At 39.0% G+C, this 15339-nt stretch overlaps 1 protein-coding gene across 1 annotated transcript in view; it reads left to right on the top strand.

Annotated features, from left to right (window-relative positions):
* Nucleotides 1–15339, top strand: part of PRKDC (protein kinase, DNA-activated, catalytic subunit) — a 123168-nt gene that overhangs the window by 4695 nt on the left and 103134 nt on the right. Inside the window, exons 5-21 of the mRNA XM_038766499.1 lie at nt 265–373; nt 647–759; nt 860–959; nt 3595–3650; nt 3732–3762; nt 4543–4700; nt 6013–6159; nt 7013–7177; nt 7723–7891; nt 9069–9118; nt 10173–10310; nt 12183–12329; nt 12904–13019; nt 13417–13576; nt 13879–13965; nt 14579–14698; nt 14933–15092. Coding sequence (XP_038622427.1) covers nt 265–373; nt 647–759; nt 860–959; nt 3595–3650; nt 3732–3762; nt 4543–4700; nt 6013–6159; nt 7013–7177; nt 7723–7891; nt 9069–9118; nt 10173–10310; nt 12183–12329; nt 12904–13019; nt 13417–13576; nt 13879–13965; nt 14579–14698; nt 14933–15092 — 2026 coding nt within the window. The remainder of the gene's footprint in view (nt 1–264; nt 374–646; nt 760–859; nt 960–3594; nt 3651–3731; nt 3763–4542; nt 4701–6012; nt 6160–7012; nt 7178–7722; nt 7892–9068; nt 9119–10172; nt 10311–12182; nt 12330–12903; nt 13020–13416; nt 13577–13878; nt 13966–14578; nt 14699–14932; nt 15093–15339) is intronic.

Raw genomic sequence — 15339 nt, 5'->3', positions numbered from 1 at the left:
TAGTGAGAGCAAGTAATATAATAAAGGGTCTACTCACATTTACGAAAGCTATGAAAGTAATGTGTTCACTTTTCTATCAGTTCCTCCTGGGACACCCTGGTACCTTACAAAGTTCCTGCCCCAGCAATTCTTTCATGTTCTATTAGTTTTCTCCTATTTTGCAACAGTAGCACTGAATCAAATTGTCACAGTAGCACTGAATCAAATTGTTAGTCTCCCACCTGCTTGTAATATCTGAGAGATAACAATTTCATATATTTGCAGTTACTTCAAACTCTGCGAAGCTCTAGAGTGATGGAAGAATTCAAAGTTGGGGGAATCTTTAATAAATTCTATGAAGAACTTGCTTTGAAAACAAAAATACCAGACACAGGTGAACTGGCTTTTTTTTTTTTTTACAGTAATTATATTGAATGCTTTTATGAATTCTCATAAGAGGTGTTAGAAATATAAATCTTTCCTGGCTCTGAACTCTCAGTTCTCCCCTCTTTCACTTATTTCTACTAATTTGTTTTTATAATTCATTATGGATTGACTTCTAAGATAAATACTGGATTTGAGGTCCTCAGCTCATTTCCACTTTCACATTAGGTATTTGAGTTTATTAAAAAGAATCTTACAACAACTTCAGAACTTTTTTTTTCAGTCTTAGAAAAGATATATGAGCTTCTAGGAGTCCTGGGGGAAGTACACCCAAGTGAAATGCTGGGTAACTCTGAAAAACTTTTCCGGGCCTACTTGGGTGAGCTCAAAATGCAGGTAAGAGAGGAATGTGATGTACAGAGTTTAAAAATTGGAGTGCGTATCCCTGCTTTCTTTGTATATTTTCAGTTTTATGCTCTCCAACCCTTGCTTTCAGATGACATCGTCAACAAGAGAACCCAAACTACCATTGGTAGCAGGCTGCCTGAAGGGATTGTCTTCTCTTATGTGTAACTTCACTAAATCTATGGATGAAGGTATTGTTTTATTCTTCTCTGAATGTAGGGTATCCCAGTAAAAAAGTCTTTGATTTGTACTCCAATGTAATTATTACAAAAATAATTTAAGTACATGTCCATCTCTTTGTGCCTTAACTTAAATTTCAAGTGGGTGGCCTCTGTTGGTTTGATGTGGCCAACCCCAGGAAGGGATGACATGCTTATGCTGATGGAGGTAGGGGCCTCTGTTTTTGTCTGTTCATCAGGGAAGAGACCTTGACTGGCGTTCACATTTGTGGATGAAATCCTTCCATCAGTAGCGTCTTCATTTAATATGAAGGGCAGTTATAGATTGATGAATCAGTCCATCATTGGTATTTATTGAGCACTTACTGTTTGCAGAGCACTGTACTAAGGGCTCTGGAGAATATGACTGAGTTGGTAGACACATTTCCTGCCCACAGGGAATTTAACAGTCTAGGGGGGAGAACGACTCTATAGTAAATTACGGATATGTACCTAAGTGCTGTGGGGCAGAGGTTGAGGTGACTAGTGCTCAATGGGTACAGCTCAGGCGATGCTGACGGGGGAGGGAATAGAGGAGTTGAGGGTTTAGTTGGGAAGGCATCTGGGTGATGTGATTTTAATAAGGCTTTGCAGGCAGAGTAGTGGCCTGTCATATCATCATCAATAGTATTTATTGAGCGCTTACTGTGTGCAGAGCACTGTACTAAGCACTTGGGAAGTACAAATTGGCAACATATAGAGACAGTCCCTATCCAACAGTGGGCTCACAGTCTAAAAGGGGGAGACAAAACCAAACATACTACAAAATAGAATAGATATGTACAAGTAAAATAAATAAATAGAGTAATAAATATGTACTAACATATATACATATATACAGGTGCTGTGGGGTGCTGTCATATATGAAGTGGGAGGGAGTTGCAGGCCACAGGGAGGACATAGGCAAGGGGCCAGTGGTGAGACTGATGAGTAGATTTGTGTTAGAAGAGCGAAGTGTGCTGGCTTGGTCGTAATAGGAAATCAGTGAGATAAGATAGGCTGGGGTGACCTGATTGAATGTTTTAAAGCCAATGGTAAGGAGTTTCTGTTGGATGCCGAGGTGGATGGGCAACCACTGGAGGTTTTTGAGGAGTGGGGAGATGTGGACTGAACACATCTTTTTAGGGAGGTCGGCGAGGAAGATGATGCAGTACTCAAGGCGGGTCACTGTAGCAGTAGGTTGGGTTGAGAGGAAAGGGTAGATTTTAGTGGTGTCATGAAGGTAAAGTCAACAGGATTTGGTGACAAATTGAATATCACCTCGCTATTCTCACTACTACCCAGCCCGCACACTTCCTTCCTCTAATGCTCACCTTCTCACTTTACCTTGATCTCGTCTGTCTTGCCGCTGACCTCTCACCCGCCTCCTACCTCTGGCCTGGAATGCCCTGCCTTCTCATATCAGACAGATAATTGCTCTCCCCAACTTCAAAACCTTATTGAAGGCACATCTCCTCCAATAAGCCGTCCCTGACTAAGCCTTCCTCTCCTCTTCTACTGCTCCCTTCTGCACCGCTCTTACTTGCTCCTTCATTCATCCTCCCTCCTATCTCCATACATGTATAAATCTGTATATATCTATAATTTATGTATTTATTTTAATGTCTGTCTCCCCCTGTAGACTGTGAGCTCATTGTGGGCAGGAATGTGTCTGTTATAGTGTACTCTCCCAAGCGCTTAGTGCAGTACTTTGCACATAGTAAGCGCTCAGTACATATGATTGAATGAATGAATACTCACCAGGAGATTTACAGTCTACAGGGGGAGACTGACATTAAACTGAATTGCAGATGGGCAAATAGAATCTAAGGATATTTATAAAAGTACTGTGGAGCTGGGGTGACTGTCAAAGTGTTTTAGGCAGTACAGAGCCAAGTCCATAGGCAATGCACAGGGGATCTGAGGGCTTAAAGAAAGCCTCATGGTGGAGATGTGATTTTTAGGAGGATTTTGTAAGTGGGAAGTGTGGTGGTCTGGTGGATAGGAAGAGGGAAAGAGTTGCAAGCTTAGGAAGAATGTGGGCAAGGACTCTGCAGTGGGATAGATGAGATTAAAACTACACTGCAATCTTGTTATGGACAAGGAACTTGTCTGCTAATTGTTATATTGTCCTCTCCCAAGCACTTAATACAGTGCTCTGCATGTAGGAAGCGCTCAATACCACTGGTGGTGGTGATTTTGTTTTGTTGTCTGTCTCCCCCTCCTAGACTGTGAGCCTGTTGTTGGGTAAGGACCGTCTCTATATGTTGCTGACTTGTACTTCCTAAGTGCTTAGTGCAGTACTCTGCACACAGTAAGCACTCAGTAAATTTGATTGAATGAATGAATGATAATTGAGCTACAGAGAGTAGGTCGGTGTTTCAAAATATGTGTATGAAAGACATAGCATGTTCACTCAAAAATTATACTCTTGTCTTTTAGACTGTGAGCCCACTGTTGGGTAGGGACTGTCTCTAAATGTTGCCAACTTGTACTTCCCAAGCGCTTAGTACAGTGCTCTGCACACAGTAAGCGCTCAATAAATACGATTGATTGATTGATTGATTTGGGCGCTCAGATTTGGCCTGTCCAGAAAGAAAATCTCTTCATTTTTTTTTTGTTTTGGCAGACCCCCAAACTTCAAAGGAGATTTTTGATTTCGCGGTGAAGGCCATTAGTCCCCAGGTAGGATTTGTAGCACATAGGCATACTCTTATAATCCTGCTCAAAGTATGGGCATTTATAGTGAATCTTTTCCTTAAACAGGTTGATCTGAAGAGATATGCTGTGCCTTTAGGTAAGGTCCACATTTTTGGTAAATATAAATATCCTTTTTACAATCTTTGTCAAAACAAAAGAAAAAAAAGCACGTTAGCTGAAGAATTTGTGCTGTATACAGATACGCTGTTTCCATCGCTCAGTCTTGCTGGGGACCCCAAGGCTGTAAAATAGCTGTGCATAACTGAACCACAGTTTTGCTCCTTAATTCCTCAGCTTTCTTACTGCATCTTTCAGCTGAATTTGGCATCTCAATTCTTCTGGGCTCGCCTTAAGGCAGAGAGGTTTGGGGATCATGTGGGATCACAAGTCTGGGAGTCAGGACCTGGGTTCGGAACCCAGCTCTGCCACCTGCCTACTCGGCGACCTTGGCTAAGCCATATTGCTTCCCTGTGCCTCAGTTTTCTCATCTGTAAAATGGGGATAAAATACCTGTTCTCCTTCCTGTTTGAATCGTGAGCACCATGTCAAACAAGGACTGTTTCTGACCTGATTATCTTGTATCTATCCCAGTGTTCAGTACAGTGCTTGTCATGTATTAAGTGTTTAACAAATACTATTATTATTACAGTCTGATGCTTCACTAATTATTTATGGAAATAAAACTAGTTGGCTTGGTTTTATTCTGCTTAATTAAATTCTCTTTGTATAAGTGGTTTCATTTGAGAAATAATTTCATAGGTACCAAAACCTTCAGAGTGGGCTATTGACAATTTTAGAACCTGCATTTTTGTCAGGTTATTTTCTACTTCCTCGATTGTTCTTGTTCATTTTTAAGCTTTTTTTTTTCCAATTGCAGCCGGTTTGCACTTGTTTACTGTTCATGCTTCTCAGTTTGGCACCTACCTTCTAGACAGCCACGTTTACTTGTTTGAAGTAATGTGTAAGTGGTGTGGCCACACAAATGGGGAACTGAAGAAAGCTGCGCATTCAGCCCTAGATTCCTTTCTTAAACAGGTACTACAAGTTCAGCTTTTATAAACTCACAGATTAGTTCATCCTTTCTTTCCCTGTTGCTCTTCCTACAATTCCTCAATTTACCTCAGTCTCAATTCACAAACCTGCATTTCACTCCTGGTATTACCAAGATACTCCAAACAGAAGCTTTTGGGTGGAGACCAGTGTAAAATTTGATCAGTGATAATAATTCTCTCTAACATCCCTACATCTTCTGCTTTTGCTCTTTTCAAGTTCAGTGCCGTGTTATGCCTTTTCTGCTCTCAGCCTCCAGTAACCCCAAGGAAGTGAGAAGCAGCGTGACCTAGTATTTACTTATTTATTACGTATAAATTACTTAAGTTATTTATTTATTCATATTAGTTTCTGTCTCCCCCTCCAGACTGTAAACTTGTAGTGGGCAGGGAAAATGCCTACTAATTCTGCTGTATGGTACTTTCCCAAGCATTTAGTACAGTGCTCTGCAAATAATAAGTGCTCAAGTGATACCACCTGATTGATTGGAAAGAGCACGGACCTAAGAGTTAGAGGACCTGGGTTCTAATCCTGGCTCTGCTGTGCCACCTTGGGCAAATCACTGAACTTCCCTGTGCCTCAGTTACCTCATCTGTAAAAGGGGATTAAGACCGTGATCCCCATGTGGGAAATGGACTATGTCCAACCTGATTAGCTTATATCTACACCAGTGTTTAGTACATTGCCTGGCACATACTAAGTGCTCAGCAAATGCAGTAGAAAAGTGTAATTCCACAAATGCGATAGAAAAGTGAAATTCTTGCTTTCTTTTACTATTTGGCTGAGAAACCCAGTTTTCAACTGTTACTACGTATCAACAGGGTTATTTCCCCTAGTTTTTGCATCAGAAAAGTTTTGCTTTCCTCATTCATTTTGAGAGGAAGACCATCCTTTTTCATCACCATTATCAATCATTATTTACTGTCAGGATCTAGGTCTAATTCCCATCTGGGTACTCTTTTTGAGTGCTTAGTACAGTGCTGTGCACCCAGTAAGAGCTTTTAAAATACCATAATTGCTACTATTACGGCTGAGTACTCAAGAATGAACTGGTGGAATTGGAAAATAACCCTTGATTTTAAGGTAATAGATTCTTGGGGCAGAAGTGTTAACGTTCACAACACCAGTATCTTTTAAATGATTACTTATTTACCCTCTTCCCAGGTATTTGGTTTTTTATGATCCTTCTGAACAATAGAACCCAAATGAAACTTAAAAAAAAAAAATGCACAAATTTGCATTTTACTTGTAGTGATTACTCTGTTTAAATTTTTATTGATACAGTATGTAATTGCAGATTTCTCTAATGGTGGCTAAGGATGTAGAATTGCACAAGAGCAAGCTACAGTACTTCATGGAACAGTTCTATGAAATCATCAGAAAAATGGACTCAAGCAACAAGGAGTTGTCCATTGCTATTCGTGGATATGGGCTTTTTGCAGCGGTAGGTGTTTTGTTTTTCGTCTTTGCCTCATTTACATTTTTTTCCTTAATTTTCTGAACACTTTGAAAGTGTACAAATTCACTAGTTTATATTGTCTTAAGTTCCAGTATAAAATATAAGGTCAATCCTCCCATATTTTGAAAGATGTGTTAAGTTATTCCTGGGGCTGAAAGGAGCAAAAGTATGGTAAACATACGAATATCACCAGTATGCGCTTAACTTCACAACACTTGTCCAACACAATTCCCTGAATCTGCTTGTTAACTGGGAGTCAGAGGTCATGGGTTCAAATCCCACCTCTGCCAATTGTCAGCTGTGTGACTTTGGGCAAGTCACTTAACTTCTCTGGGCCTCAGTTCCCTCATCTGGAAAATGGGGTGAAGACTGTGAGCCCCACGTGGGACAACCTGATCACTTTGTATCCCCCCAGCACTTAGAACAGTGCTTTGCACATAGTAAGCACTTAACAAATACCATTATTATTATTCATAATGAATGTTATGTTGACCAGAAAAACTGTTCAGACCAGAACCACTTGAAGTGCCTGGAATGATTGGAGAATTGGGTGCAGTAATGAAAGATAGTTGTCCTTAAGCTATATTTTATCAAATGTGTTGAAAGTGTTTTTGGCTGAAGAGAATTTTAAATATTATAATACAGTCCTTTAGATTTGTTCGATTTCTGGAAAGAGCGTTTTCATAGCAGCAGTTGGGAGTCCAATTTTATTTTTAGCGTAGGTTCTAGGGTAAAAAGGAAATTTAGCAATATTAGATGGCTTTAATCAGTTTTGCATATTCCGTCGTTATGAAATTACTAAAGACTGAGGTGTTTGTGTTTTTGTTTCTCATTAAAGCCTTGTAAAGTTATCAATCCGAATGATGTGGATATTATGTACATTGAGCTCATTCAGCGCTGCAAACAAATGTTTCTCACGGAGGCAGAAACTATAGATGACCATCTGTTTCAGCTTCCAAGTTTCCTCCAGTCTATTGCAAGTGTCTTACTTCACCTTGATAAGGTAAAGGAAGTCGAAAAGACTGAGTACGTATTAAAGTATTTTAGCTGTGGCCATTAATTGTGATTGCTGCAGTGTAAATGATCTGACACTTGTAACAATATTGCTTTTAGAATTTGATTTTTAAAATTCACTCTCACTGCCCCTCCATTGATGCATTGGTTTTGAAATGGAAAGCCAATTTGCTGAGAGAAGCAGATACATAAAATCTTCAACATAAAAACTATGTAACGTTTCTGTGTCATTATAAAGAGTAATATAACCTAAATCTGGGGTCCCCAAAACAGAAAACGTCATGCTGTTTCAGTTGAATTTAGCTATTAAAATGCTACATTTTCCCAAAGTTCACTGATGAAAATGTTTCATCCAATTTTTATTCAAGCCATAAGTAGACAAAATGAACCAGGAGAAGTTTTTTAATTTTGCCATTTCCTATTTTCTTCCTTGCCTGCTCGTTGTCTTGAGTCCCCTCTAAGAATCCGAACTGTGTTTCTTGGTGGTGAACTTCCCCTTCCTTTGACATCAGTTATATCCTTTCTGTACTTTAGGTTCCTGAAGTGTATACTCCAGTTCTGGAACGCCTACTCGTGGTGCAAATAGACAGTTTCCCACAGTACAGCATTAAAATGCAGTCAGCCTGCTGTAAGGCCATAGTGAAAATTTTTTTAGCTCTGGCAGGAAAAGGACCAGTTCTTTGGAGCTTTATCAGCACTGTGGGTGAGTTGGAAGTTTTTCTGTTCCGAATTTTTAAAAGATAAGAAATTTACTGGTTGGCAGCAAGGCCTAAATGGAAAGAGCTCCGGATTGGAAATAAGGAGAAGTGGCTTCTAGCCCCAGCTCTGCTTCTAACTTTTGGTATGGTGTGTCCTTGGGCAAGTCACTTAAATCCTCTGCATCGCACTTTTCCGTAAAATGGGGATAATAACTGCCTTTTCCTTCTTCACAGGGGTGTTATGAGGGTAAAATGTGATCAGTGTTGTAGAAGCACCTTGGAAAAATAAAACTGCTCTACAAGTACAAAATATTATGAATCATAAGCATTTGTTTTCTAAGAGCTGCTCATACCATATATATGTATATATGCTTGTACGTATTTATTACTCTATTTATTTATTTATTTTACTTGTACATATCTATTCTTTTTGTTAGTATGTTTGGTTTTGTTCTCTGTCTCCCCCTTTTAGACTGTGAGCCCACTGTTGGGTAGGGACTGTCTCTATATGTTGCCAACTTGTACTTCCCAAGCGCTTAGTACAGTGCTCTGCACACAGTAAGCGCTCAATAAATACGATTGATGATGACGATTGATGGTACCAAAGCCCCTTGTAGATCCGGAGACTGAGTCTATTGGAGTTGCTAGTGTATATCTGTAGGGCTGGGTGTATTGAGGTTAGGGTGAGGAGCTTCCATTGCAGATTGCAGTAGTGATTTCATCAGTGTCCCTTGATAGAGCCACTGCTGTCGCCTAGGTAGAGGAGGGGGGCTTGGGCTGGAATGAGTGTGTAAGAAAGAGGAAACCCACCCAGAGGGAGAGAGAGTCAGTCCTATTAAGAAGGAGAGAGAGGTGATCCTTTGGCATGCAGAAACAGACCAAACAAGGGGATGCCTAAGAGAAGGAAGAATGTCAGTGCCTGTCCCAGGCTCAGGCAGGCTGGTCACCCCATGTGGGAGATGCTAGAGACCTTTGCTTCGCATCAGCCTCTTGGACAGTGAATGGAAAAGTTCTGCTAATATTGCTAGTCTGTGGGGGAAGGGGGTGGGTCAGTCATTACTTCCTTGAAAGGTTTTGTGAGCGTCAACCTTCTCCCAAAAGTTGCTGAGGCTGTTATTTTCACAAATTGACCGTATATGTTAAAACATCCTCTTTAACTTGTTTAAAAAATTCTGTTTTCAGTGCACCAAGGATTGATTAGAGTCTGTTCCAAGCCAGTCCCCTTCCTAAAGGTAAATAACATTTCATATCTATTTAGCCATAGGCTGCACCAAGGTTGTTGCTAAGATTTTTTTGGATAGCAGGTAATAAAATGTGATTAGAATGGATTCTGATAGTGCAAATATGTGAAGGTTTTCTTTAGGTGTATCATTTAGGCTAAAACATTCCCCAGTCTTTTTCCATTCTATTTTGGCAAAATAGAGTTTCATGTTTATGAAAATATTTTGCTAATTAAATTGACATAGTTGTACATTTCCACTGTTTAATTCTGTGTTCTGATGGCATTACAGGTGAGAGGAAAATTTTCCATTTCATTTTGTTCAAAATGAAATTATTAGCTAAGTTCTAAGGATTTCTTAACCAAGATGCATCTCATTAATTCAGAATTAATGTAGTCTCATGATTATAAAAACTAAAAGAGGCATACTGACCTGTAGAAAAGGTCTTGAGGAATAAAAAAAATACCAACTAGCATCATCTGCTTTCATGCAGCTATAGCTGCATCTTCTGTATTCTGAAAGATTTGAATGACCATTTCTAATGAAAGATTCAGGTTATTTATGGAGTGCTTACTATGTGTAGAGCTTTGTATTAGGCATTTGGAAGAATACAATGCAATGTAGTATGTTGGACGTGATTCCTGTCCAACAGGAGCCTAGATGGGGAGACCGACATTAACATAAATTACATATAGGGGAAATGGCAGAGTTTGAAGATAGGGACATAAATGCTGTGGAGCTGAGGGTGGGGTGAGGTTGAATGAATCATATTTCCCACTTTGTGATTCCTTTGTGATCCACTTTGCAGTCTGTAGAGCCAGGCTCTCTTGTGCTATACAGTGTTAATTTTGGTCTGAAAGTTCATGATGCCTTCTAAACTTTTTGACCCCAAAGTAATTTCCTATTTGTTTGTACTTTCTGTGAGAGAAAGAAGTTACCCGGAATTTGGTAAATTCTGCAATTTAATGTTTGTGTTGTTGAAGACTGTAACAAGGCTGTGATTTTAGTGCCTTGTATTTGCAGTTTTGTTAACAATGGTTGCTGATGGATTTATGCTTTTGTCCAGGAGGCGTTTGGGAGAGATGCTTCTGAGTCAGATGACAATTCTGCATTTGGTGAAGTCAGAGTGGGGAAGTGGAAAGTACCTACGTATAAAGATTATTTGGATCTTTTTAGAAGTCTACTAAACTGTGACGAGATGAAGGTAAAAAAAAAAAAATCTCACAATTGAAATTTGTCCTGATGATGCACTTTCATTTGAATTGCAAAATCTTGGATTTGTGGGGTAACTCTTGGTAGTTTGGTTTGATTTATATAAAATATTAAAATGGTGTTGGCATTAATCTATGTCTGTACTATCGTTCCCATTGGTTCCCATATTCCTCCACTTCCTGTATCTACCTTTATTCCATAGTTTGTACCTGCTGTTCCATGCCTTTAATCCTGTTTTAGCCTAAATTCTGATTCTGTCGTATTACAGTGGAATTGAAATTGTGGATTTTGTTATTTTTGTCATGTGAGTGTCCATTATCATTGGTATTTTTTAAGCTCTTACTGGATGCTGAAAAGTGTACTAAGCACTTGAAAGAATACAATAGAGTTGGTGTAGACATGATCCTTGCCCATAAGGAACTTACTATCTAGTGGTGGGGAGACAGGCATTAAAATAAATTACATATAAGGGAAGCAACTGAGTATAAGGATATGTACATATGTGCTGTTGGGGAGGAGGTGGGATGAGTGTCAGAGTATTTAAGAGATATGAATCCAAATGCACAGGCGATGCAAAAAAGAGTGGGAGAGTAGGGTGGAGAGATCAACCATCTATCAGTCATATTTCCTGAGCGTTTATTGTATTCAGAGCACTATACTAAGTGCTTGGGAGAGTACAGTATAATAGAGTTGGTAGAGAGGTTCCCTGCCCACAAGGATCTTGCAGTCTAGAGGGTGAGACAGACTTTAAAGTAAATTATAGATTTTATATATGGTATTAGTTAAAGAGCTTGCCCTTTCAGGCACTCAACTAGTGCTGGGGTAGATAGAGGTAATCAGATTGGACACAGTCCATGTCCCCCATGGAGATCACAGCTTTAATCCCTATTTTACAGATGAGGTAACTGGGGCACAGAGAAGTGAAGTGTTGTGCCCAAGATCACACAGCAGACAAGTGGCAGAGCGTGGTTAAGAAGTTAGGTCCTTCCGACTCCCAGGCCTGTGGGAGTCAGCGTGGCTTAGTGGATAGAGCATGGGGCCGGGAGTCGCTTAGGTAGGGTTTTGGAGACCAAGTCATGAGTCCCTAGCTTGTGGGGTGAAATTGGTCAGGACAAAGCCAATGGTGATAATTTTGGGGTAATGTCTCCCTTGCCCAGGCCCCATTCCCCAGTCAGTAGGAGGACTCAGCGTAGCGGCTAGGGTATTCCAAGGTCGAAGTTAGGCTGGAGGCTTGTTTTGAGTTCAGCACAGTGTTCAGCTAATCAATCAATCAATTGTATTTATAGAGCATTTATGTGCAGAGCACTGTACTAAACGCTTGGGGGACACACAATACAACAGAATTAGCAGACATGTTCCCTGCCCGCAACGAGCTTACAGTCTAGAGGGGGAGACAGACATTAATATGATTAAAGCTTCATCATTCCGGATGAGAACTAGTCTGGCTGAGTAAATAATAATGGCATTTATTAAGCGCTTACTATGTGCAAAGCACAGTTCTAAGCACTAGGGAGGTTACAAGGTGATCAGGTTGTCCCTCGGGGAGCTCACAATCTTAATCCCCATTTTACAGAGGAGGAAAGTGAGGCAAAGAGAAGTTAGGTGACTTGCCCAAAGTCACACAGCTGACAATTGGCGGAGCCGGGGTTTGAACCCATGACCTTTGACTCCAAAGCTTGTGCTCTTTCCACTGAGCCACGCTGCTTCTCTAATGACTGAGATTTTAAACCCTGCCAGGATTCTTCTGCAGCCCACCAGAGTCCCATTCTCAGAATTTAAAAGCTTTTTTTTTATAATCAAAAGACTTATGTCATAAATATATGTAAAACAAAGCGCTCATGCCATTTTTAAATTCATTTCAAAGGATTCTCAATTCGATGAAACATTTCTAATTGTAAATTCGCCACTTCAGTCTCTGAATCGTTTGCTATATGATGAACTTATAAAATCTGTTCTGAAGATTGTCAAGAAATTGGATCTTAATGTGGAAAAACAGAATATTGGGGAAAAGGTGAGTCCTTTTTTTTTCAATTTTCACTGTTTTTCCAGGCAACCTGCTTGTCTCAGTCTTAAACTATCACATTCTGAACAAATGTAAACTATGAGGCAAAATTGAAATGTGTTTGCTCTCTCAGATCAGGTGATTGCTGTCTTTTAAAGTTTTGGCTTCTGTGTGGGTGACCATATTAATAAGTAATAAATGCATAAAATTAACTATTTTGTAGTCCCATAGATATGGAACTAGAAAACAGAACACGCAAATTATTAGTTGGATAGCAAAGGGAATAATGTGAAGGGGCTAGAGGGGAAGACCTGTTAGGTGACTTCTCAGCCCACTCTCTTGCCTTGTATTTACACCTTTTACTCTGTTTATCTGTTAATAGTTAAGTATCATTCAGTGACATGGACTGAGAGGAGCAATGATGTGAGAATGAGAGATTGGGTAGGGTGATGGTAGGAAACAACAAGGAAGCATTTCCTAAGGGAAAGTTAAAGCCAGTTGCTTTCTTTCTAGGGTTCTGGGATCAAAATAGCCTCTTTTTGTTTGTTTCATTTCATTTTTCTCTGATAAAATTTTTTTTCAGGATGAAAATGAAGCTAGCAATATGTGGGTGATTCCAACATCAGATCCAGCTGCAAATTTGCATCCTTCTAAGCCCAAAGATTTTACAGCTTTCATTAACCTAGTGGAATTCTGCAGGTATGTTGTACTATATTATTCGAAGGATTAAGTAGTTTTTCCTCAAAAATTAATTGCTTTGTCTTTGTTAGTTGATGTGTGGTAGATCTGTAGGTATCTAAAAATCATTAAGGTATTAGTAAACATCATTAGATCAATTTCAACAGTTATTACTTTCTCAGTTCGTAACTGATTACTAGTTGAGGACAAATATTTTTCCTCTGTGGGATACAATGTTTTACTAGTAGCTAGCAACGGAGGGTGATGGTAGTCTCTTAAAAACATTTTGGGGGGAGTTAAAGTAATATGATAATGAATGAGGTCGGTCATTATTTGACGTATCTTCTATATTCTTTCTGTGTATCTGAGTGATGTTGAAGATGAAACAAATCTCTTAATGTGCATTTTGCCTTCACAGAGACGTCCTCCCAGAAAAACATGTTCAATTTTTTGAGCCCTGGGTGTATTCATTTGGGTATGAGCTAATTTTGCAGTCAACACGATTACCACTTATTAGTGGTTTCTATAAACTGCTTTCTATTGCAATTAGAAATGCCAAGAAAATGAAATACTTTGAGGTAAGCTTTTAAGGGGAAATACGATTTTTGAATTGATATATGAAGTTGCAGCTATATTAGGATATGCCATAAGCAGACTTTTTATTATAAATCCCTGAGTGAATTGCTATTGTTCCATAGTGGGAAGTGATGGGGAAAGTTGAAATGCATAAATCTGTTCAGTTTTTATTTTATCATGTATTTTGTTAGACAGTACCATGATAAACTGTCGTTGTTATTCTTAAGGTATCAGGAGATAGTCGTGTGGTACATTTCATTAAAGTGCTGTTATTCTATTCGTGTGACTTTATTTCCTTTGACAGGGTGTAAGTCCAAGGAGCCTGAAAAAAAGTCCTGAAGACCCTGAAAAGTATTCTTGTTTTGCACTATTTGCAAAATTTGGGAAAGAGGTAATGAGTAAAAATATTGGTATGTTATAAAAATCGGTGGTTATGATATTTATACACCTTTAGAATAATGTGCTTTTCTAGAGCAGGAAGGAAGTATTTCGGGATTGTTAGGTGTCTACACTACTATTGCATTCTCAAGTTGTAAACCCATAACAGCTGTTGTAATCTTTCAACCTTTATAATAATTATCCTACTCGAATTATGAAGATTCACTCTTAAACCTTAATGTCTTGTGGTATTTAATGTCTTGTGTAGACAGCTGGAAATTAGGACTAAACCAGGCTTTTCCTGAAACTGTATGCACATATTAAGACATTCATAAAACATACTTTAAGTTGATCTGTAGATAACACTGTTTAAGAATGCTTTGGTATAGGTACTATAAATGAAATATTTGAGAACATTACAAGATTCTCATTTTACCAAAGGAGGAAAAAAAGACACCATCAAATTGATATTGCTGATTATAGTGGGGTAAAACACATTGTTCCAGCAAGAGTTATTTGCATATCACTATAGTCAAGCAGTATCGGCTATGTTTTTGCTGTCCTTCAATGTTTGACCAGTCTTTAAGGCAGCATTGAGGCTTCACCTGTGTTGATTTTTTTTTAAGGTTGCCGTAAAAATGAAGCAGTACAAAGATGAACTATTAGCTTCCTGTCTCACCTTTGTACTCTGCCTGCCTCACGATATCATCATGCTGGATATTAAAGCGTACATCCCCGCATTACAGGTGGGTTGTAGATTACAGTGCTAACTATACTTTCATTAATAAATTCTGTACATTGTTTAACCTTTTATTATAAAGGAAGTTCAGCTTGTTATAAGTAGCATACAGATATAAGAATCTAGTGATTGATAATCATTACTTAATCCTAGAATTTTTGACATTTAGGGCTTTTTTTATTCCCATGTTTATCAACCACTTGGCTTCTGGGTTTGTCTCTGTCTGTCTGTCTCTCTGCAGATGGCTTTCAAGTTAGGTCTGAGTTATCCACCACTGGCTGACGTGGGCCTGAATGCCTTGGAAGAGTGGTCAATTTACATACCTAGGCATGTCATCCAACCTTACTACAAGGATATTCTCCCCTGTCTTGACAGTTATTTGAAGACTACAGCTTTATCTGGTACATGGCTTGTGTATTTTACATAAGAAGAAATTTAACAGTAATGCTTTTATTATTTAAAAGATATATTGAGCATGAGCAATTAATAGTTGTAAGGATACCCTGTTGAATTAGTCAGTTGTATTTATTTAGTGCTTACTATGTATAGAGCACTGTACTAAGCACTTGGGGGAGTGCAGTACAACAGAATTAGCAGATATGGGGTGGATGAAATCTCCTCTAGTGAACTTGTAGTACAAAAAGAAAG

Source organism: Tachyglossus aculeatus, chromosome 25 (genome assembly GCF_015852505.1).
Source record: "Tachyglossus aculeatus isolate mTacAcu1 chromosome 25, mTacAcu1.pri, whole genome shotgun sequence".
Lineage (NCBI taxonomy): Eukaryota > Metazoa > Chordata > Mammalia > Monotremata > Tachyglossidae > Tachyglossus > Tachyglossus aculeatus.
The sequence above is the reverse complement of the archived record's forward strand: the minus strand, read 5'-3'. Positions and strand labels throughout refer to the sequence as shown.